Source organism: Strongylocentrotus purpuratus, unplaced genomic scaffold (genome assembly GCF_000002235.5).
Source record: "Strongylocentrotus purpuratus isolate Spur 01 unplaced genomic scaffold, Spur_5.0 spur5_scaffold_5, whole genome shotgun sequence".
In the NCBI taxonomy this organism is placed as follows: domain Eukaryota; kingdom Metazoa; phylum Echinodermata; class Echinoidea; order Camarodonta; family Strongylocentrotidae; genus Strongylocentrotus; species Strongylocentrotus purpuratus.
This window is the reverse complement of record NW_022145611.1, coordinates 30,570,258-30,594,793: the sequence shown is the minus strand read 5'-3', so window position 1 is coordinate 30,594,793 and position 24,536 is coordinate 30,570,258. Positions and strand designations below refer to the sequence as shown.

The window sequence follows — 24,536 nt, the reverse complement described above, 5'->3', positions numbered from 1 at the left end:
GCATTTTGGAGAGTATATCTTTGACCCATACTGTACAGGTTTAACTTTAGTTCATCCTAAGACTTTATCTTTTGTTAAACTCAACTTTAGACCGAGCATAAACCCAATATCAGGTTCAAATTTAGTAGAATATGGGTAATTGTGTTTGCCCCCGACCTTGAGCAATTGTTTTATATTTAGCCTTTCTTTTCAAAGGTGTATTTCTACTTGTACATAAGATGTAAGTTATTTATATAAATTGTGCCGCTTGTACAAAGCTACTAATAAATGTAACATTTCTATCAATTCATAAATTTCTGTATTGTATTGCTGTCAGTCATTTGAAAATGCTGCTAAAATTTGCCATTTGATAGGGATTTTGCAATCTTTTTTTCTTCAGTTGGGCATTGAAAATACTTGGTATTCTGAAGAATTCATAAAAAACAAAATATATCAAACAGTGTCAGTCAGGTGACCAAGAAAACAACATTAAGTGAAATATTTCTCATGAATATTCAGTGTGTGGTGTAGATGTTTATAGGCTTTGAAGAAGAGCAGAACAAATCAGAGAAGCAGATGATGGGAATATACCTTTTTTAAATTTGAGATCACAGTATATATGTTAATTGTCAAAGTCATTGAGATATGTCATCAAAACTCCGCCAGTTGCTCCTACCCAATATTAACCTTGATATCCTTTCTTACAACTTCCTTCACATATTGTCAGTAGCATATGACATCCATAATCGGTGTCGAGTGCAGTATTGACAGAAAGCATTTTACTTGGTTAATGCATTTTCTATTATCAGATTTACATTAAGTGTATATTGTTCTCATGTTTCATCAACAACTTTATTTGTCCGGCATCAAACCGTCACCAACTCGTTTCTCTGATTATCTTTTTATGTGTGAGAAAGGTAGTACTACCCTCTGTTCCCCAGATGAAAAGTGCATTTCAATGTAAAGAAAATTCTAGTAGGTTTGAAATTTTCCTGTTTACTCTTTCAAAATGAAGCACAAAAAAAAAGACAAATCAAATGATAGTTCCAGCTACCAGAAGAAAATGTGCCAGAAAATTTTGATCTACCTTTTTTTTCTTTTATTATTATCTCCCTCCCCTCCAAATAACTTGATTACTACATTGTTTTATTAAAGAATTGGGAATTCATGGTCATAAGAGTCAAAATCCAAAAACTATACAAATAGACGATATATTTCTTGTACAAGAATATTTATTGCAGCTACGTATACTATTCTACCAAAAACAAAACGTGAACAAAACAAATTGTGAGTGATTTCTTAAATGAATGATGCCATCACCAAATGAAAAAAATAAAGAATAGTGAACAGTAGAAAGGCAACATTAACAACACGTGCAGTAAACAAACAATTTTTCATTTTACATGAAAGAATATACATGATGTAACCTTATACAATTGTTGATAGAATCATCAAACAATAACAGATTGAAAAGAATATTTTACAAACAAAACAAAATATGAATATAACATGAAATTCCTTAAACTTATTTTGCTACAACGGAATGTCATTGATGTACATGTATCTTGATGACTCAACAAACTCTTTAAGTGACCAAGAAACAAAATCATTAAAGGAAATATGTACAGAAAACAAAACTAGAAAAAATATAAAATGGAAGACAAGAGATATAACATCTAAAATTAATAATTTGTGGCTAATTACAATATGTTCATATATATATATATAGTTTAAATAGAGATTTTTAAAAATGTGCCCTAACTTTCTAGATTGTATTCTTAAAACAAATGGGAAGGAAAAAAATCACTCTGCTAGGGTTTAGTAAAAACGTTTAATCTGGGCATTCGTTTTCCAAAAACACTCGTTTTCCAAAGGGAAATATGCAGAAAAAACATGAAATGTAGATATAACAATGGCTGGACAATGGTCTATTTCTTTCTTATATTGGCAGAATTTTTTTTTTTGGAAGGGGGGCTTCAAGGAGCTGAATTAAGAAGGTCAGCAAAGGTTAGAATCATTAGGACCTTAATACATTAGTTTTGTGCTAGACCATTATCTTGCTTTGTGAGGTTATCTGTAGACGGAACACTCTAAAACTTCTAATTTTTGAAAAATTATAATAGACTGCTTATTTGATTGCCGAAACTAGTCTTAGCAAGACCCATCAAAATATTGGAAAACATATTTGACATTATTAATACCTTTCAGGGTCAGTGTATACGGTCTAGCATTACCCCATAAAACACTTTTCAACTAGAACACATATTTTTCACGTTGTTTACTTGTTAAAGTTGTTTTTACATTAAAATTAGATCAGATTCACCCTGATGATATTCAGCCGAAACACTTTGTTTTCATTCTACACTTGTACTTCTAATATTGCATTTAACAATTCACATCATTACCATGAAAATACCATGACATAAGTAGCAGAAATCACATTACAATGAACATAGACAATACATTAAATTTCATAGAATAAATATAAATATAGATATAAATATAGTAAATATATACATCACTTTTAAATATAATCTTTGCTCTGGCAAGACGCTTCAGTTTTCAAACATTTTTTATTTTATTTTCTCAAATTTTTAGCTGTCATAGGGCAGTGAGATGGGTGGAGAGGGCTAACATGTTTGAAGCTGATGTCAATTTCATTTAACTTTCATCTCCCTGCATTCACAGTTATAACCCTGTTTCCACCCAATTATAGAGACCTAGAAATGCACGCCATTTTAAGGAGGCCCTACTTAATATGTTGGTGATTGCAGAAGGCCTTTCTCGCGCATTCAAGGAGCACTATTATCCGTTCAGCAGAGGCCGTGTACAGAGTCTGTAGCTCACGCGTTCAAGGGGTACTAGTCTCCGTTCATTAGAGACAGAGCACGTAATGTTGGTGATCCATGTCCATCTCACGCGGTCAAGGAATACGAGTGCCAGTATCCGTTCAGTAGAGCTCAGCTATTTGACCAAGAGGCACGAGGTCGTGGGCGGCTAAGTGTACGGGGGCAGAGCACCATTTGGCTAGCTCTTCACTGATGAACTGGAAACCCTCGATGTTGTATTTCCGATACGGTGCCTGTGATGTCGGGTTTGAAAGGTAAACCGAAATGAGAAGAATAGATTTTTTCCCCCTGTGATTAGTCCTAACCAATTGAATCATGAGCTAATCAAAACATTTCGAAAAGCGGATACATAAATAAGTTTACATCTACTGAAGATGCTGATGTGAACTGATTAAATCTCCTTGGTTATTTATATACAGTGCGTCCCAGATAAAACGAAACCGATAATTTTTTATGTTTTATCATATCAACTTAATCACAATTATAATTGATAAATAACACATATTTGGAAAGCTTAGATCCTCCTCTTTCATTTGATGCCACTCATAATAATGCATATTTCACGCATGAGTGATTAAAATCAATTTGAAGAGAGGAAAATAAAAAGTCATTTGGCGGACGATATCTGAATTTCTAACAGAAAGTCACATTTCTAAAAAGTTGAGTTTCTGCCCTCTCATATGACACCTCAATCAGGAAAAATGAGCTAGGAATAACAACGTTCTGTTTGTTTAAAGTGGTGCTTGCATTTCCATAATTTGATTAAACGAATTCGTTTTCACTGGCTGCCTGCCGTATCAACAAACGAAAATAACAAAAAACTTAACTCCGTTTCGTTGACAATCAGCCGTAGACGAAAGACTTCATGCATGGCTAATATTGTCAACGAAACGGAGTTAAGTCTTTTGTCAATTCTGCTTTTTGCTACGGCAGGCAGTCAGTGAAAACGAATTTGTTTGCTAAAATTATGAAAATGTAAGGGCTACTTTAAACAAACAGAACTTTGTCATTCCTTGCTCATTTTTTCCTGATTGAGGTGTCATATGAAAGGGCAAAAACCCAACTTTCTTTGAAATTCAGATACCGCCCGCCAACCGACTTTTCGGTTTCCTCTCTTCAAATTGATTTTAATCAATCATGCGTGAACTATGCATCATAATGAGTTGCATCAAAATAATGAAAGAGGATCTAAGCTTTCCAAATATTCGTCGCTGTTTTCACGAAGTGACGGTAGTGAAAAAAATTATGTGTCATTTATTAGTTATAGACTATAGTTTTTAGTGGAGATATTAATAATCATGCATTATATTCTCAGGAGTTGCGCCAAAAAGGAATTCTTAGGTTTTTGTTTCCTTAATAGAGTGTTGTTTGCTCTGAAAATTGCTAAGAATGAAAGAGGGCACAGGGACTGATAAAAGGCAATCGCCCTCTGCCTCCCTATACGGTCTCTCTTAACATTAACTTTATAAAACTACACTATTGTGAAGAAAATACACTTTACCTTATACTTGGCAACTTTAGTTGCATGCACTTTCTCCACCAGCGCTTTGGCCAGCTCAGTCAGGTAGAACTCACTGTACCCTGTCATCGTCTGTAGTTTTAAACCCCACACCGTGTCATCGGGATCGTCCACTCGATCCTTTAGGAGATCGCTGTTGTCAGATTTGTGACGGGTTTCCGATTTTCGGATTGTAAGAGCCAAGAAAATCGCGGCAGCCGCCCAAATCGACGGGCAGGAGTTCTCGGAATGGGAAATCGATAAGGTGAGATCAACCAGATAGTTGCACATGAAAACCAGCTATAATTTGAGAAGAAAATAAGAGATTTTATATTATTCAATGTAAAGCTTTCATTTCATCTACATCAACTTGAAACTATGTTCAATGATATTCGACTAATATTGTGTTTCATTTTATCTGAACAAACAAATGAAACTATTATTGTTTATCATGCTTTCAAAGAAAGTAACAGCACTTTTCAAGCTTAGTTTCCATTCAGTAATGTTGTGTGTGTCAACTTAGAGTCTGTGTTATACATCTTTCCCTCGTGAACTGACAATTTGGGTCGATGCTTCATAGATTTAAGACAAAACAAAATCCTATTGCGTATTAGGAAAGAAATAGTTACCAAAATTTGTCAAATAAGCAAAAAGAGATCGCTGTTGTGACCCTACTTTTTAAGCAACTACGTCGCAATAAGATTGTTTTAATATGTTAACATATGGAATTGAAGCGGGAAAATAATAAGTACGCGAAAACTAAAAGTAAAGAAGAATTAACCGTCAAGCGGCTGGCCAAATTAAATCAAGAGAGGTGAAGGTAAAATCTTGATGCAAAAGTTTAAAATAAATTATTACCCGTTCATCGTCAACTTCAGATGGGGCAAGAAACAGAGTCAAAAAATCGACAGTTGTTGGGAAAAACAGATTGAAATCCAAGGCACGAAGGATCCGTCGTTCCATTATCAAAAATTCTTCCTCTTTGTAGCATTCGGCACACAGCATAGAAAGAATATCCAACTATGAAAACGAAATACATAGAAATGATATCAAATAGAATTAACAGATCGCAAAGACTTTCGGGAAAAATCAACCAAGGCAATTTCCCGGGGCAATTTCAATACCTTTGTCTATCACCCATTGAAACATGCGAACATGAAAATTAAGTAATCCGAACATGATGTCATGAGATAAACAAGATGATTTTGAAATTCTCGAAATCTGTGCAATCATCGATCTGCATATTTTTGCTTCTATATTAAAAAAAAAATCGTGTATGATCGGAATAATATAAGCAAATATAACTTCAATTTACCCTTCTGTTCAAAGACCAAGAGACAGCCTTCCAGGATTGCTATATCCCAGAACCATTTTGTTGTTGTTGCTCCCTTATCGGCAAATTAAAGTAAATACCTCTATTTCTGTGTTGAAAATTTTGAGGGAAAACTTGTCAGCAATTTCCGTCCTGCACGCCGTCCCGTCAACCTCCTCCCCCCTCCCCCCCCAAAAAAAAAATAGTTTGACGCCCCTAGATAGGAATACTAACATTTGGAACGTAGACCTCCTCATACTTTGAGGCGATAAAGAGACAGGTAAGTCCTAAAAGCTGAAGATAGTGCAAGGAGATAGACCGCTTCAGCAGGTAGGCATCAACCATGGCGACGGCTAAATGCAAAGTTGCGTTCTCAAGGGTGAGATGAACCTGAAATTGAAATAAAGATTACAAATTAAATGGTATTTAGAACTCCGGTTAGATCTCTATCACAACTCTATGCATCTGCCAAACTGACATAAATACTGCAAATTAATGTTTCTATATAGAAATATGCTGTTTTTGCATTTAGTTCATAGTTCATATGCCATTTCTCGTTCCCCTCAAATTAAAGTAAATGCAATGTGCAACAATCTTTTTTTTAATGACTTACTTTAATTAAATGCTTTAATATTCAATGCAAAAATATGTTGATATGTTTCTATTTCTCGTTATCTTCGATCTTATTCGATAATTGAGCAAGTTCAAGCTATTTTGTCCCGACTCTTCCGACCTGCACATATAACATTTAATATTCATTATATCTGATTATTGTATGAAGTTAATAGCAACACTGGAGCTTAGATCAGACAAATATTATTATAATGCTTATAAAGTTAATATTATGAACTTTGGTATTCTCGAACATGAACTCCAACTGACAAAAATCCTGGACTTGCCAACATGGCGAGATCTTCTAATAAAAACCTGAACATAACTTTTTTTAAATAGCAACTATGAACCAGTTAAATGACATTCGCAATATGCTTACTTGTACATCTATAAGCCAGTCGACCAGTATTTCACGATGTAATGGATCCACAGTAGGTGGGATCGATGCACTCCTCGAAGCAACAACACTTTCTCTTTCCTGGAATATTTGGTTCAGACGAAAAATAGAGAAAAAAAATTCAATTTCACAAAGTAACAATTTTCCTCTTTGAAATTCAGATACCGTCCGCCAAATGACTTTTTGGTTTTCAAATTCATTTTCGTCACTCATGCGTGAAATATGCATTATTATGAGTTGCATCAAAATAATGAAAGAGGATCTAAACTTTCCGAATAATTATGTGTCATTCATCAATCATAATTGTGATTAAGTTTTGATAAAACATCGATAATTCTCGGTTTCGTTTTTTCTGGGACGCACTGTATACATCAATGGATAATTACGGATGTCACGCGATTGGTCAAATGTATTTTTCAACAGGACCTAGAACATTGTGTAGCAATAATTATGATCACAATTTATAATCATCATCTGTAAATAATCATTCCATTATAATAATCTTGCATTCTTTAATCATGAAAGTGTTTGAACATCATTCTCATGTATCACTTTTTATACGCTTTTCGAAATTGCAATCTTTTAATTTTAAGTGACCCCCCCCCCTTCCACCGTTGATATTTTTACTTTGAAGAACAAAAATTTGGTTATCGAGGGCACTGGATATTTGTGGGGGCACCTGCCTCATCGCACCCGCCCTTGACTACGACCCTTGCTTCTTGCTTCTAACCTTCAGATAAGACAGAATATCACCCTTGTATCCATCATGGGAGATCAAAGATGACTCAGTTTCCATGGATACGTCAAAGAAATCGTTGAAGGTGACCTTTCGCATCAGGAATATCATGTCGTCCTCTGAGATTTGACATGCTTAAAAAGTGTAAATTAAAAATCTTATGGATATTATTTGTGTTACTTTAAAAAAAATACAGAATAAGAAGTGCTTGGCCATTGCAATTCATACAAAATGTAGATTGATATTTGTGTTTTCTTTATATAGCTTTGATTATGTTATGTAACTATAATAATAAGTCTCGTCCCATCCCCCTCCTTTGATGCCAGAAGTTCTTAATTTCATTTATGTCTTCGGGGGACGGAAAATATTTCTCAAATGACTCGAATTACTTTTGCCCTAGGGCTAGCCTCAAGGGCAACCAAATTTGTTGTCCATTTTTTTTCTCTTAATCTCCAGAATCTGTTATGATACGGGCTTCCTCGCCATGGGCAATGTTTTTACATCCTTTTTTTTTTAACTCTTCGCTAATTAAAATACAAATTCATGGAAGCCATTTCTTGAACTTTACCTCCCAGATTAGATAAATGTGAAGACTTTACATTTTACAGAGTTAAAATACAGAATCATTCAATGGTTTCTACTATTATACTGACTTACAAAATAAGTGGGTCACTTGTCTGTAATCCCTCCACATAAGCGTTATTTTTCATGGTGATTATAAAGAGAAGTTGATTCCCGTATTATGGCATTGAACACATATGAAAACATCACAATAGAAGTGTATTCTTGTTAGAAAGTATTGTAATTGGATATCATGCCATACCTGACGGTGCTCCCTCCTCTGTGGGCGTATTGGTGGGTACCTTCAGGGGAAGTTCATCCTCTGATGGAGATGCAGCCAAATTCTGTATCTTCACAACATTCTTGCATTTTCCGACTATAGCCAGCCGTCGACCTCTTGACCTAGTCTTGAAGATAGGAATCTTCGACCCATCTCTTCTGCCGATGTGCCCACGAGGACCCTCATCGACAGAGTGTCTGCGATGTAAGGTAGACAGTGTTCTTGTACTGCAGGATTTGTTGGTCACCACGCCTTTCCTCAAAGCTACCCGTCTTCCTCGGTTCTCCTTGTCCTGCTCACTCCTACCAAGTCCACGTGACCGCCTCACAGCTCTTGTGGCATCCATTATGTTAAGCCAACCTCTCTCTCTCTCTCTTGTTCTCTTAACGTTCGAAGTTCACTGGTGATCTGGCAAACAGTACAATCATTAAATAATTATGTTTTGTAGCAACATTGTAGCAATTAAAGAAAACTCTATGTAGATTATACACATGAATCATTAAGAAATGAATTCCAACATCATCCTGCAGCCGGTCAACGTTGGATACTCAGGAAATAATTGATCTTTTAGCTGCAGGCTTACCGTTAACATGAAAGGGGGGTAGAAATAACATTAAAAGACTTGAAGTATTTCCTCAAAATTTGAGTACAAATATGAACAAAACATCTACTCTTTATTATACGCTTGACATTTTATTTGGAGACCGATCCTTAAAGCGGTACATGTTCCTGAAACTCACCGAATAGAAGTCTTGAAGATCATCAAGAGCGCCAACAATCTAAGCCGCGTTGAATCTCTAGAATGAATATGGGTTGCAAAAGACACACCCGCTGGTGTCAGCCACAGGTGACATTGAACGCACGGTGATTGGCTAACGAGGTGGTACCACGTGACGTCATCTTTATGTGCGTATCGCGGAGTGTTTGCATAATTCATTCACGTACAAAAAAGAATGCTTGGAACCCGGTGCTTAACTGAGGATGACCCAGCAAAGCAGTATCGTTATTACATTACTCAAGCTGCATTTTTTGGTAGAATAACTAGAATGCGAAAGAATAATGCCAGTTTATAAATCTATTTACAATAACAGGAGCTACTTTCAACGTGCTGATGATTAATGGTATTCACCTGTTATGTCCTTTTCTATTCAATAGTTAGAATGCGGGTTACATAGAAATTGTTATGTAGGGCTAGCGGCGAAAAAGCTTTTATATCCATTGGTGAAGTGATTATTGTAGACATTTAATTAGTGAATACATCGTGGTCGATTGGAATCTTGATATCAATCAGAGTAGACAAATCTAGTAAGTTATTCAACTTGCATGCATTTTATCACGCTGACCCGCACGCTTGTCGGAGGTTTGCCCGATTCATCAACAACTTGTGTTTGTAAAGTGGATTCCTTCCAATATAGAAATCTTATCCGACAATAGAGGGGGAATGTAAATAGTAATTTGTGTGTGTCCGAAGGTCATTTATTTGGTAAAAAATGTGATTATTTTGTATGTCTAGAAAACTCTAGGGCCCGAATTCACTATGGAGGTAAGTAGACAATCCTAGGTTTGAAACACGTCAAAACGCGTCATTAAAGGGATCCGGTAACTTTGTCTCAGATTATGAAACAAAATTCTGGATTTAGCTCATGATGCAATGATAATCATAAAACTTTAGGTCAGTCAGGATCCCCATGACTTTTACAAGCCGATCGCCTGTCTGATTATCAAGATATTTATGATTGGAATTACAAATTTTGAAAACCGTTCGCCTGACGGTTTTCATAACACTACAGTCTATTGGGGAAAACGAATATGGTAACACCGGTCACTCAAAGAGTTTTACTTTGTTGAGGCACTTCTTGATCATTTTGAAGCGCAATTTTTTTAGGGCTTCAATAGTACACCATATCACAGACACTGATAACACGTAGGGCGGTGTATCTCAGATTTATTATTGTTAAACGATCCCTTTAAGACGCACATAACCCTAGATTATTTTGTCTACAAACCCCCTTTGTGAATTCGGGCCCTATGTTCGAAAAACGAATCTTCTTCAGAATTCGTCATATTTAGTTTAAATCATGTAGAATTTAAAAGGATGACATTAATCGTAGATATCTGTCCAGTTGTTCTTTCCTATTAAACTGATATTCTATAGAAGCATATGAATTCTGAACTTACCGGAGATGAAAAGAGGCACTTATAAGAATAAAAAGGGGGCACATGCAGTACAATAGAAAAGAGGCACTTGTCAAATTATAAGGGTCACCTCTCAGATTTTAAAAGAGGCATTAATTTTATCAGAGGTGTGAGAAGGGGGAAGGGGGAATTTATTAATCTTTACTTTCTTCAATTGCTACTGAAATAAATCCCAAGTTGCCTTATGAAATTACATACATGTAGTTAAATATTTATAAACTGTTTTTCATGAAGATTATGTTACACAGGTGCATTATTTATTTAAACATATTTGTGGCTTACACCCAGTAAATAAGATCGATTGATCGATCTGTATTGAAAAACAAGTCAGAAAAAATCTTGGAACTAGCGGGACTTAAACCTAAAAGGTGTATTATTATTACAAATCAACATAAAACATATTTCTGTTTAAATAGAAAATACCAGGTACATAGTGTACAACACAATAATCTTTAGTTAAGTTGAATTAAATTATTTGGTTTGAATGTTTACATGTCGAATATGTTTGATCGTGAGTGGGTAGATTCCACCGACGCAATGTACAATGGCGAATTACGAACTTTCTTAGTAGACTATAGACGGCAGAGATCGCAGTTGGAAGCCGATGGAGCTTGGAGAAGACGAGTGTTGGGATAAATCTCCATCGAAAAAAGGCTAAAATAAGTAAAATTTACAACAAAGAATGTTGTGAAATTTATTTCAATAAGGCCAACAAAAAAAATCATTTGGTTGTCCTCGATTGCTTTTCTGGATTAGGGGCGGGCGGGCGGATTTTTTTTTTTTTTTTTTTTTTTTTTTATAAATATTTTTCCATGAAAAAAATAAAAAATAATTGGGATGTCAAGCATTTAAAATGGTAATGGTAAAAGACTAGTTTAATGTACAATGAATATCAAGACCAACACAGAAAGCATTTTTGGCTTTGAAATACAGCACCTTTTAAATCCACACTGTAGGCCTACTACTTAAAGCTACGTGTGCCCTCTATAAAGCAAACAATGCCTAATCGATAACCATTGGTCCCCCATGATCCTCTTTATCATTTGTTAACTGAGAGCTGATTTGATGAGATAACCACCTGTCCAGTGACCTTGCAGGATGGTCTAATCCCTCCTGTAAACTAGTACAGATGGGCTTTAAAATGAGTTTAAGAATGCTCAGAACCTGATTTGAATGAACGGCATTTTGACATAGAAAAATAAAAATGGCAAGTTTAATTAATACAGATTGCGTACTGAAAAGACCAAACTGGTAACGGGATGCATTTTGATCCTTGCATAAAATGGTATGCTTGGCATTTAAGATTGCTCCCCCCCCCCCCCCCAAAAAAAAAAAAAAAAAAAAAACGAGCGGCCCGAAAATGACGAGCGGGCGGTCGAGGAAAAACAAATGTATTTGTTGGGGGGTTGGGGGGGGGGGGGGGGGTGGGCCTAAGCCTCGACTAACCAATATACCATATACGAAACAAACATTGAGAGATGTTTGATTTGATGTGATTTTGTTGGTCAGTGCGATTTGAGCATGAATGATGACCGGCAATAGCGATCGCAATATTACTTACATAATTGTGTTAATTTATATTGATTCTTTCATCTCTTCATTTCGTCAGTTTTATGTTATAAGCAACATTACCCTTTTCTTCTGTTTTAGTTTATCTAATTCAAAGAACATAATCGGCATGGAATTCAAAACATGCAACAAACTATACCAAAAGCCATAGACTCCATGTAGTGGTAATATTTTTTGTATGTTAAGGGGACATGCTACTATCGCCTAAGTCACATTGTTTTGGGCGTTTCATTGGGTTTTTGGGGGGAGAAAATGAATGATGAAATATATATATATTTTTTTTTTAACGATTTAAAAAAATCTAATATAATGTTTTCCAAATTCCTGAGGTCAAAAGATTTCCATTGACATAATTATAGTAATATAATTTTTAGAATGTCTGCTTTAACGACCCAGGTGTTTCTAACGGCGCTATTCCCTCTAAAAATATGATGGATACAGCCTGGAAGATTGACCCTTCCATAAAAAAAGGTGGTAGAGAGAAAGGGCTGATGGAAATTGAAACGTCGCGGTCGTTCACAAGATACAGACCTCGGAAACTTCTACCACATTTGACAATCTTAGAATAGTTGTTCATAGTACATAGGCCTAATGTGCATTGCTATAATCTGCATTGCAGTGGTTAAGGTTATTTGTTATGTTCTTATTGTCATTTTTATTAAATTGTAGAAAGTTTATACTTCCACTGACCGGTACCACTAAATCTGACCCAACCTCATTGGGAGTATATGCAAATTCGTTTTCGGGCAATGTATATAATAGGCATTCAAATTGGAATCGTGACAACCGGGTATAAACTGAGTTTTTTTTTTCATCAGCCACGTCGATCAGGAGAAAAAAAAGGAAAATTCAAGTGAAGTTCGCGTTGTCCTGGTTGTGGGGTTAGGATGCGCTACCTATCATGATTTGAAATTATTACAATAATAAAAATTATAAAAAAGTAATTAAATCTTGCTGAAAGTCACATGCACTTCATGTGGCGCTTGTGTTATGATGAATGTGTGGTACAAACCTCGTGTTTTAAAATTATGATACTGCAGTATCATAATTTTTTAGGCCTACTATTTCGAAGTGAGGGCATGCAGTGAAGAGCAATCCTATATTCAGAGGATTTTCTGCTCTGATATTCTTCCAAATGAACAGGTCTTAAAGCGAGTTAAAAATCACATATTTGTGATTTGTTTTGACATAATGTAGACTACATCATTTTCGACAAAATAGGTGATGAAATGAATCGTGTACGTAAATTATTTACGACCACACCTCCAGAATACACCAATCACTGATGTTGTCTCAGGACTGCGCGCGCTGCTTGATCGTACCCGCGCAAAACACATGTAACGTAGAGGACTCAGTACCCTGTCTGATCTCGAAATCGCGCGCGATCTCTCTTTATTTACGTTGCATTCAGTACAGTGAATCGACGTGCATGCTCTCGCTTTCCTGAGTGTTTTTAGACATAGCAGGAAAACCCCAACTCTCGACATGAACAGCCACGAAAACAGCCACGAAAATAACTCGAATTCTATAAGTACAAATTCAAAGAAGATGCGACTAGAGCCAGTCAATAAAGTCAATGTGGTCTTGGGAGCACAGTGGGGCGATGAAGGAAAAGGGAAACTGGTCGACTTGCTGGCGACAGAGGCCGATGTTGTATGTAGATGTGCGGTAAGTCCAAACAAAAAAGATTTTATTTGTAACTGTAGGCCAGCCCTTGATCTAGTGTCAGTGTTGGTAGACTAGTAGGCCTAGACCTCTACTAGTCTATTTTTGTTAAATGTGGTTAGACCCTCTATAGTTCTTTTGTTTAGTAAGCTAGATAATAATGATGTAATGGTAATCTGTCAACTTTGGGGAACTGTAACCGTATGCAATTTTTGTTGGCCCAACCATTAACCAGGGGGGGGGGGGGGGGTAGTGAGCACTCAACACCCCCCCCCCCCCCGTGGCAGGAGTCTCCTGCTACGAGCTGGTGGCGTGAGACTCCCTCCAAATTAGACAGAAATAACCGTCTGATATGGGTCATTTCTTTAATAAAACTGACATTTGTTGACATTCCCCATATGCCGAAACGAACCATTTATTCCACTAGGTACGACATAGGCCGTACTTCAGTCTATGTATAGTCTAGAGGCGGTCAGTGGAGCCAGATGTAATCTCAGCGGAACCACCGTCGATATCAGAGACTGAAGCTTTCGGTCTACCTCCAAATGCGAGAGGGTTGGCTGCGCTGTGTTAATATACTAAGCCCAAATAAAAAAAAAAAAACATGTTTAGGTCTAGCGTCCTGTTTTTCGAAAAATAGGTCTAGGAAGGAGGAGGCCCTTTTTTTCTTTTTTTTTTCTTTCTAAATGGCCGCTCAAAATGGCAATATCTACATTTCTGATCATGAAGCTTGTTTTAATAAGATTGCAATTGACACAATTCAGTAACAAAACCTGTAATATAATTAATGCAAATCATATATTATGTCACAGTTTTGTCTTTCTTCCTCGAGAGATAGCTATGATCAAGAAATCAAACTTCAACTGTAAGGCAATACTAACAGACCAATGGAGGATCTAAATATGAACAACAAATTACACTCATACTGCTTTCTAACTGGCTTCTATCGGAGTCACACCGATGAAAATACCGATTGAATTTTCCTTAGGCCAAATAAAAAAACAAACATGTTTAGCGTCCTGTTTTTTCAATTTTTTTTTTCTTTTCAAAATGGCCGCTCAAAATGGACGCTTGGTATATTTTCCCTGACATTCGGGCTATTTTTTAAGATGGCGGCCGACAATTTAAAAAAAAAAAAAAAAAATCATAAATAGATCCATTTTAGCAGTGTTTTTCATGTTTTTTTTCTTCAAAAAAAAAAAAAATCAAAAAAAAATTCAAAAAAGCCACTCAAAAGCTATTTGGGCTTTTTTAGCTTGTTGGCTCTCATTTCAGTGTTCAAAAATACTTTCATTTTATTACGAGGCACAGTTGAAGTGCTTGTGAACTAAGTTAGACCTAGTAACAATGTTGTTTTTAAAACTAAAGATGACAGGGGGGGGGGGGGGGGGGTAAGAGGACACTTTTTTTTTTTTGGTCTCGAAATTTGAAAATTTGACATTATGTTTCGTTGGGGGGGGGTAAGGTTTCACAAAAAACACCAAAAAAAAAACTCAAGGGGGGGGTTTAACCCCCAACCCCCCCCCCCCCCCCCCCCCTGCGTACGCGCCTGGAGCTGCATGATACAGGTGAGTGAGCTGAAGACACGGGAGAGCTTGGGCCGGCAAAAAAAAAATCTCTTCCCTTCAAATTAGGAACGTAGTTAAACTGCAAATAGTAGATCCTATACTTTATTTCCATTATGTGATTCATGAGACACAGAGATTTTCGAAAACCACTAAAAAGTAGCATTTTGAGGACTGAAAATATTCTGTACCTGTGTATAAGACGCAACCCCGACTTATGATTTTTGCCGACGGAAAAAAAGTGCGCCTTATACACAGAGATTTACGGTAGTTACAAACTGTCTAAGACTGGAAAGGGAGGGATGTAGTATCCCTACTGTCATGCTGCCAACTAGTGGCAAGACGAGGATCTTGGCATTATTCCATGTATGGAATGCTACACTACAAATAAAAATGATGTATCCAGCAATTCCAATCCATCTCTTATCTTGTGTACTCAAGGCTACACTACAGTTCCCTATCTTTCATGTACATATTTGCGATTGATATCAACTCTTTAATTTTAAGACGGGTCCCAGGTCTATCTTGTCACATGGTACATTAGGGTCGCAAACTTCACGCACCTGTGCGGCTGCCCATCAACACGCGACTGTATAACGAGATATGCACTTGTATTGTGCAGTGATTTGCAGTGAAACCTGTGAGAAATTGTATATTATAATATCTTTGTTTTTAGAAAAATTCTCCCCCCCCCCAAAAAAAAAAAGAAGAAAAAAGATAAGAAAATTGACACAAAACAGGTTAGAAAGATAATGATTTTGAAATAATTACCAATATTTGAACAATCATTGAAGATTTAGTTGATATTTGGTATGTCATAGTAGGGTACTACTCTCCACGCGCAAGTCACAGGTCCAATGTATGGGCACACTTGTGAACTAGAGCCCAAAGTTGTCTGCAAGGTTATCCTGGATCTACTAGTAGATTTACTGTCCCGCCATGACTGCTGCATCTCCTACAATGTCCTACAAAATACAAACAAGCATTTAAAATAGATGGTCTGTCATCTACGCAAGTGTGTTTGTGAGTTTCTTTTAAAACTCCTGTTTTAAAGGCATGTTTAACAATGTTAAATCTGAGTTACACGGCACTACGTGTTATCAGTGTCTGTGATTATTGGGGTAATATTGAAGCCTTAACAAAAATTGCACTTCAAAATGATCAAGAAGTGCCTCAAAAAAGTAACAATCTTTGAGTGACCGGTTTTACCACTCGTTTTCCCCAATAGACTGTAGTGTTATGAAAACCGTTTGGCAAAGCAAAATTTAGTTTAGATTTCCAATCATAAATATCTTAATAATCAGATAGGCGATCGGCTTGTAACATTCATGGGGTTCCTGACTGACTGACTGACCTAAAGGTTTATAATTATCATTGCAGCATGAGCTAAATCAAGGATTTTATTTCAGAATCTGAGACAAAGTTACCGGATCCCTTTAAAGTTTTAGGAGAGCAAAATTGCTAACTACATGTACATGTACCATTGTACAGAAACAGCATGTAAATGCAAAATTGTTCCACCTAATTAAGTTCCAATTGCTGGAAGAATATTGAACTTAAAGTTATTGCCCAGCATTGATTGTAAAAGGCACGTTTGTTGCTGTGGAGTTTTTTATATTATTTTGGCATAATTACATTTGCTACTTAAAGAGAAGGTTGAGTTCTGGGAAGAGGTGAAAAATAATTTGTGAGCATTACTCATTCTTATTATGCAAGTGTGGAAGAACATCAGATAAGAGATGTTCCCTGAAAAGTATGGCTCTTCAAATGCCTTCATATTCTAAATATGCATGTAACATCGTAAAAATCGGGGGCCGGCTTTTTACGCCACGTGTTCGTGTAGTCCCATATACATCTTTCTATGTACGGTGTTTGTAACTTTACCAAGACTTGGCCAAATTTCTTATCATTTTGATGATTCCAGAACCTTGCAATACACACAAATTCTTATATGCTAGATGATCAACCTTTTCTGGTCGGTTCCACACCGTTATTTTCACAATGCAATCGCATGACCAGAACTCAACTTCATCTTTAAGGAATAAGATTTTGTATCAATCTACGTTGTAAAAGGCAAATTATTTTTTATCTGAAATTTGCTGATTTTACATTTTGCCTTTCTGGTACAGTCGGCTCTGCAAGTGAGAAGTAGAATGCTACCTGTCGTCATTTGCACAATCTTCTACATAGATGGTTGCATGAGTGGATTATATTAAAGGTAATACAAAGTTTTGAAAATTGGCTGGATATTGATTCCTTACAATTTTGATATATTTGGATGCCCCTGCAGATGTATTATAAGCACTAAAAAAATTAGCCCGTAAAACACTTCTGATTTTGAGATATAACGAATATCAAAATTTACCGGTGCTCCCGGTAAATTTTGATAAATTTCAAACAGCGCCTATGGCCGTACAATGATAGCTGCGACCATGATAATCTCAGAATTTCAGTTGATAATTTCCAAACGGGGATAGTAAAATCGGACGATTTTAGTCAAGAAACATTGTTTTATAACTATATCAATATCTTGACCTTGAGAGGGAGCTATACAACATAAAGAGCTTATTATTTAAATTTTCATCACTTTAGACTCGATTTCAACCGCGACAACGATCACTGAATATTGTAGGATCACATATGCTTTCAATATGTTAATTTGAACCAAATTCATGACCCTATACCAAAACTTTGTATTACCTTTAATCTGTCATTGTTAATTTTTATTTTTATGTATAATATTAAACATTGACATGAGTTGAGTCCTTTAAAAATAATAATGAGGATCATATAAACTGTAATTAAATTTTGATACACAAAACCTGTAGTAGCCAATTCTAATGCACTGAAGGCTACATGCCCTGGAAGTCCGTTATAAGTTTATATATCACTGTGATGCTGATATTTACTTTCATGGGTGAATGAATTTGAGGCCACTTCAAGGACACTTTTAGAGGGTCTAGTTGAATGTCTGAAATAAATGTGTTGAAAATACACCTGCTCATACTCCACCAAATTCAAATCAATATTGCAAGATCCACATGCACCACTGGAATTATGGTTTTAGTCAAGCAATTCTCATTGTATGTTACTTGGACTTACAGCATGATTGTGTGCAAGGAGTCAAGGACCTGCACGTCATATTCTTTCTTGTGTGGAATACATGCAAAAAGCCAAATTAAAATACATGTTTTGAAAATTGTATACATCAATTTTGGTCATCATCTACTGTTTCTCAGGGTGAAACAGAGTTTTATTTTGTACATTAATGAAGTAGGCCTACATGTACATGTAGATGTGAAGCCTTTGTAGAAACACAAACACTGTAGACTTTGAGAGAAAATAAAGTATTGATTATGCTCAAAGACCTGGATGACCATGTAAATAACACTTTAATCATCTTTGAATAGTATGTATGGTGAAACATTATCACATGAAGCCCCCCACCAAGGACCACACAAAAACATTGTCCATGAATGCTTAATTAAATGTAGGTCATTTGAACAATATGATATTGATTTTGTTGCCTTTTTGCACACTATTAGTCCCTTGGAGGTAAGCTACAGTAGAGAGTGAAGGAGATCTGTTGTGTACTCTTGGGAGCATTGTGCATTCATTCTTGCCTTGTTGTGTCAATGTGTGAATAGAGATTAGTGAGGAACCTACCACACTGACTTGAAAAGATCGAGGGCCAGAGTGAAGAACTCCAGAGATGTATATGTGTACAGTACACTGCTCTATACATGCATAGTACCATGCCAAATTTGTAATATATTACCAATACCATTGCATTTTATATTGTCCTTTCACTTTTGTTTTGCCCAGGAAAGATGAAAAATGGCTTCCTCTAGTTTCTTATAAAAGGAATTGTGTGAGGTACCAGTAGGGCAGCCATCCCGGCCATCCCCCCTTATTTCCTAGAGAACTTTGAAATGCCAACATTCAGACAGTGAGGTGCCCAAAAAGGCCTGAAAATAGTAGTTCAGTTCAGTTCAGTTCAGTTCATTTTATTCAAAACCATACAAAGCATGATATAATCTGTTACATAAAAAAGAGACTGGTAATAGTACATCAATCAACATATTCTAACTTGATTACATATTTGGATGTCAGAATAATTATTTTTGGTGGTAATGTGTCTTTCTCACCCGATATGTCCCCTCACCCCCCCCCCCCCCCCCCACGGCAAAAATATGCAACTATGGGTGCGTTCAATCGAATTTTCGAAGCTAGAATCACAAACATGAATCACAATTCAAAACGCCGTTACAAAAAGCAAGGTCACTGCGGTTTGCGTTCAAGCGATTTTTCATCAACGCTGATTCTAGCTCATTGCGAGCCAAACCACTGCGCATCACACTGCGCAGTATGGCCCAGGAACTTCGGCGCGCGCTTTCTGGAATTGTTTACGGCCGACTGTCGACTGCTGTTTTGAGCATAGATCGCAATAATAAGACAAAGAATGAGAAGGTGATAGAAGGAAGAAACAAAGAATAACATAAGGAAAGACAGAAAGATAAAGTCGATAGAATAATTAAAACAAAGAATAACATAAGAGAAGGTGAAAGAAGGAAGAATCGAAGAATAACATAAGGAAAGACAGAAAGACAGAAAGAGAGAGTGATAGAATATGCTTAAAACAAAGAATTACATAAAAGGTGATAGAAGGAAAAAACAAAGCATAACATAAGAATAGAAGGAAGAAACAAAAAATAACAAAAAAGAAGGTAATAGAAGGAAAAAACAAAGAATAACATAAAAATAGAAGGAAGAAACAAAGAATAACATAAGGAAAGACAGAAAGAGAATGTGAAAAAGGAAGGAACAAAGAATGACATAAGGAAGAACAGAAAGAGAAAGTGATAGAATGATTAAAACAAAGAATAACATAAGGGAAGGTGAAAGAAGGAAGAATCAAAGAATAACATAAGGAAAAATAGAAAGAGAAAGTAACAGAATGATTAAAACAAAGAATAACATAAGAGAAAGTGATAGAATTATAAAAACAAAGAATAACATAAGAGAAGATGATAGAAGGAAGAAACAAAGAATAACATAAGGAAAGACAGAAAGAGAAATTGATAGAATGCTTAAAACAAAGAATTACATAAGAAAAGGTGATAGAAGGAAAAAACAAAGAATAACATAAGGAAAGACAGAAAGAGAAAATGATAGAATGATAAAAACAAAGAATTACATAAGTATAGAAGGAAGAAACAAAGAATAACATAAGGAAAGACAGAAAGAGCAAATGATAGAATGATAAAAACAAAGAATTACATAAGAAAAGGTGATAGAAGGAAAAAACAAAGAATAACATAAGTATAGAAGGAAGAAACAAAGAATAACATAAGGAAAGACAGAAAGAGCAAATGATAGAATGATAAAAACAAAGAATTACATAAGAAAAGGTGATAGAAGGAAAAAACAAAGAATAACATAAGTATAGAAGGAAGAAACAAAGAATAACATAAGGAAAGACAGAAAGAGCAAATGATAGAATGATAAAAACAAAGAATAACATAAGAAAAGGGGATAGAAGGAAAAAAAACAAAGAATAACATAAGAATGGAAGGAAGAAACAAAGAATAACATAAGGAAAGAAAGAAAGAGAAAATGATAGAAGGAAAAACAATGAATAACATAACGGAACAGGCCACGATGGTATAGTGAACGCAAATTGCATGCAAAGCGGGCGCGCGGTTTTTCCCAAACCGGAAGAGGATTCGTGTTACAATCATGATTGAGAACTCCGTCCGTTCAATCGAATTTTAGCGACCGTGATTCTTTTGAATCATGATACAAAACGCATCTTTTTCAGCGTTTCATGTTTGTGTTTTCAAACACGTTTATTTTTACGACCGACGAAAAAATCGCTTGAACGCATTGCGTTTTAAACTAAACGTCTTTAGAAACCGTGATTCTAGGGTGAAAAAGTGTCGATTAAACGCACCCTATGTCTGCATGTGTACATGTTTATTAATCCATAGAATGTTTCTAATAACCCAATTAAAGCCAATGAAAACTGGAGAACAATACACATTTACCTGTTCAACACAGATGTAATAAATCAAAAGTTTTGTATCAAATAACTCTTCTCTGAAAGATTTTTCATCATGTTTTTTTTAATGCAAATATTAACTGAGGGAAGACTTTAGGTACTGGAATACAGTGGAACAAGATGATCAAGATAAGAAGAGCATTAGAGAAAAGATGATCTTTGTCAGCACTAAGAAGCCTCTTATCACTGCAATCAAACTTACTCTGTTGAAATCCAGTAGCATTCAATCTGTGATTGCTGGAGTTGCTTAAATGTCAGCTGTCAGTCATACTCAATGTACATTATACATTGCCCTTTTACCGCAGGAGGTCTTATGATAGGGACTGAGAGAAGCGTGTTGTTCATATTTAGATCCTCTGTTGGTCTGTTATTATTGCCTTACAGTTGAAGTTTGATTTCTTGATAGAAGCTATAGAGGAAGAAAGACAAAGCAAGATATCATTTGCAATAATTATATTATTGGTTTTATTACTGAATTGTGTCTTATAAAAACAGATTTAATTTAATAATTTCATGATCAGATATATGTAGATATTGTCACATTACCTGTATTTTTATGCCTCCACTACAAAGTAGCCGGAGGCATTATGTTTTCTGGTTGTCCGTCCGTCCGTATGTACGTACATCAGTACGTCCGTCCGTCCCGTTCTCGTGATCGCGTTATCTCAAGAACCAATTGATGTATTCCCTCCAAACTTGGATCAAGTATGTATCTCATACATATAACATCTATATCTACGAGCGAGCGTAGCGAGCGAGCTTTGGGGGAAATTGCTTTTAGTCGCTTGAAATTAGGGGCACGTTTAATGATGTGAGGAACAGGGGACACTTATCGAAAGGGTTAAGACACTTATTAGAAAAGAAAAGGAGCACGGGACAAAGTACAAAGGCTAATTATCAGAGGTTAAAATGGGGCACTTCTTACACCTAAAAAAAAAGAGGCATGCACCAGGGATGAAAAGGAAATGGGCATTTGTCGACAGAAAAGAGGCACCCATCAGATTTTGATGGGGCATTTATGAAAAGAGGGATAGGTTCTTTATTAGAAAGTAAATTGGGCACATATCATTGTTCAAAGGGTAATGAGAAGGGGAAGTGACTCTTATTAAAAAGAAAAAGAAACAGGGCACTTATCAAACACGAAAAGTGGTAATTATGAGAAGGGGAAAGGGCACTTATAAGGAAAAAGGGTATTATTAGGAAGGAAAAGGGGCAGTGTTAAAATAACGGGCATTTATAAAAGATGAAAAGAGCAATTATATAAGAATATAACTAAGCTGTAAGCGTTTTCAGATCCAGTGTTGAATTGTCGTCAAGCTGAGGCGTATTGAGGTGGTGGGGGCTTCATCAGATCTGATTAAAAAAGGGTAATGAATTATAAAAAAAAACTTACTTGGTGAAGTCCGGGGAGATAAAGACGTGCCTGTCATGATCTTACTCCAATGGCAATGCAAAGCAAGGCTGGTGTGCAGTACGTGTGTTGAGACAATACTGGTTGTTGACAAAGGAGCCCCCCTCAATCAATCTTCCAAAATTCATAAACTCTTGAGCAGTTTTAATAATAATTTGAATAATAAGTCGATCAGTAGATTATAGAAACGCATGAAGCTTCCAGCCCAGAACATAAGTGTGCAAATATATTTGGGGAGGGCGGGGTCAATGATAGCCTATCCGAGCCTGAACAAAATATTAGGGGGGGGGGGGGGCTCATGATAACCGAGCCCAGCCAAAATATTGGTGGGGGGGGGGGCTCAATGATATCTGAGCCCCTCACAAATATCGGGGGCTCCGTGACATTATCCTAGCCTTACCAAATATAATTGGGGGTCTGATGATATCTGAGCCCCATCAAAATATGGGGGGGGGGGGGGCGGTGCTCAATGATATCAGAGTCCCGCCAAAATATTTGGGGGTCTCAATGATATCTGAGATCCACGAAATATATTTTTTTGGTCAATGATATGCGAGTTCCGATGTCTGAGCCCCCCCCCCCTACCTCCCCAAATAAATATTTATAAAATGTTTACATGTATATTTGAATTGTCAAAGGCCACAGGGCTCATGTATGCACAAATAGCTTGTGATCGCATTATCATGAGAACCAATAGACAGATTAATATCAAACTCAAGACATGTATAGATGTATCTTGCAGAGCCAATGAACTGATTAATTTTAGGGTCATCAGGTCAAAGGCCATGGGGCTCATTATGTACATGTATGCCTATAAATAGCTTGTGAGTGCATTATCATTAAAACCGACAGATGGATTACAATCAAACTTGAATTTTTAAAATTGCTTTATGGCGGAGGCATCATTTTCGACTGCACGCAGTCAAAATTCCATCTAGTTTAAACTCCGAACTAGACTTAAATTTAAAGGTGTCTTTGACATTTGGGGGAATGATGGTTTAAAGAAAATGTTATAAGTCAAAATTGCAAACACAAATATCTAGCAAAAAGTGAAATAATTTTCTGACAATGTCACAGTGAAACTGTAGGTACTGGTAATTGTCGCAAAGGCATTCTATTCACAATTTAAAGGGGCAAGCAGGTAACATAATTCTTTATAATGTATATAATTTTTTCAAACTACCAGTACTTTCATAGTTGCATCTAATGAACACCTGAAGTAGTGAATGTTTATACTATCAAGAAATGATAATGGAGGAGATACCTTTTGGATTTCAGCAGATGATAACAATTTAGGAATAAGATTTCCATCCTTACTCACTATTTTTTCAGTAAATTACTTACTATTAGAACAAATTAGGAAAAAAAAAGTTATTGTATTGTAAAAAGCTTATAGCTCGTACATACAGTATATGTAACTTGATGGTTCACACTTAAACCACCCACAGTATGTACATGACCCTTTTTCCTCAGCCCTGTGGCATTGTATTATCCTTAATGTTATACTGAATAAATAAACCATTTTCACAAGTTCAAGTTCTGCATGGTTGAAGATGAATATCAGCCTTTTGTTATGATTTCAATCTGGGCGTTCCCACCACCCTTTGTCATATGAATACTTCATTTTTTTTCTTCCTGATGTCCCATTCCTATAACAACAAAGATTCTTTCAGGATTTTGTTGATAATAAAATGGGGGACGGTTTTGTAGGATATATTGGGCATTCAGACTTGGTCAGTCCTGGCAGTGTTACTCAAGAGTAGGCTGCATCCTTGTACTAGATTACCTAACCTTCCATGCCATTCTCTCTCGGACGGACGGACGTCATACAATGAATCTGTAAAC

At 36.2% G+C, this 24,536-nt stretch overlaps 2 protein-coding genes across 2 annotated transcripts in view; one reads left to right on the top strand and one right to left on the bottom strand.

The window, feature by feature from the left end:
- Positions 1-1,706: 1,706 nt before the first annotated feature.
- LOC100891747 (cyclin-A3-1) lies at positions 1,707-9,262 on the bottom strand. The gene is made up of 8 exons (XM_030999680.1): positions 8,965-9,262; positions 8,207-8,632; positions 7,378-7,517; positions 6,630-6,728; positions 5,873-6,028; positions 5,185-5,346; positions 4,330-4,626; positions 1,707-3,061 (listed from the first exon to the last, which is right to left on the bottom strand). Exons 2-8 carry the CDS (start codon positions 8,568-8,570, stop codon positions 2,930-2,932), a joined length of 1,350 nt encoding a protein of 449 aa, XP_030855540.1. The 5' UTR covers positions 8,571-8,632; positions 8,965-9,262; the 3' UTR covers positions 1,707-2,929.
- A 4,098-nt stretch (positions 9,263-13,360) lies between these two features.
- LOC582026 (adenylosuccinate synthetase isozyme 1 A) overlaps positions 13,361-24,536 on the top strand; it is a 39,617-nt gene continuing 28,441 nt past the window's right edge. Inside the window, exon 1 of the mRNA XM_011683328.2 lies at positions 13,361-13,657. Within this exon, the coding sequence (XP_011681630.2) occupies positions 13,475-13,657 (183 nt within the window). The 5' untranslated portion in view covers positions 13,361-13,474. The remainder of the gene's footprint in view (positions 13,658-24,536) is intronic.

Excerpts from the sequence above, each read along its gene's own strand:
- LOC100891747 (XM_030999680.1), bottom strand. The coding sequence starts at position 8,570 with ATGGATGCCACAAGAGCTGTGAGGCGGTCACGTGGACTTGGTAGGAGT. Across the intron at positions 4,627-5,184 it reads CTGAAGTTGACGATGAACGG|CTGGTTTTCATGTGCAACTA; the intron begins GTAATAATTTAT and ends CTCAAATTATAG. Across the intron at positions 3,062-4,329 it reads CTAAAGTTGCCAAGTATAAG|GCACCGTATCGGAAATACAA; the intron begins GTAAAGTGTATT and ends CCGACATCACAG.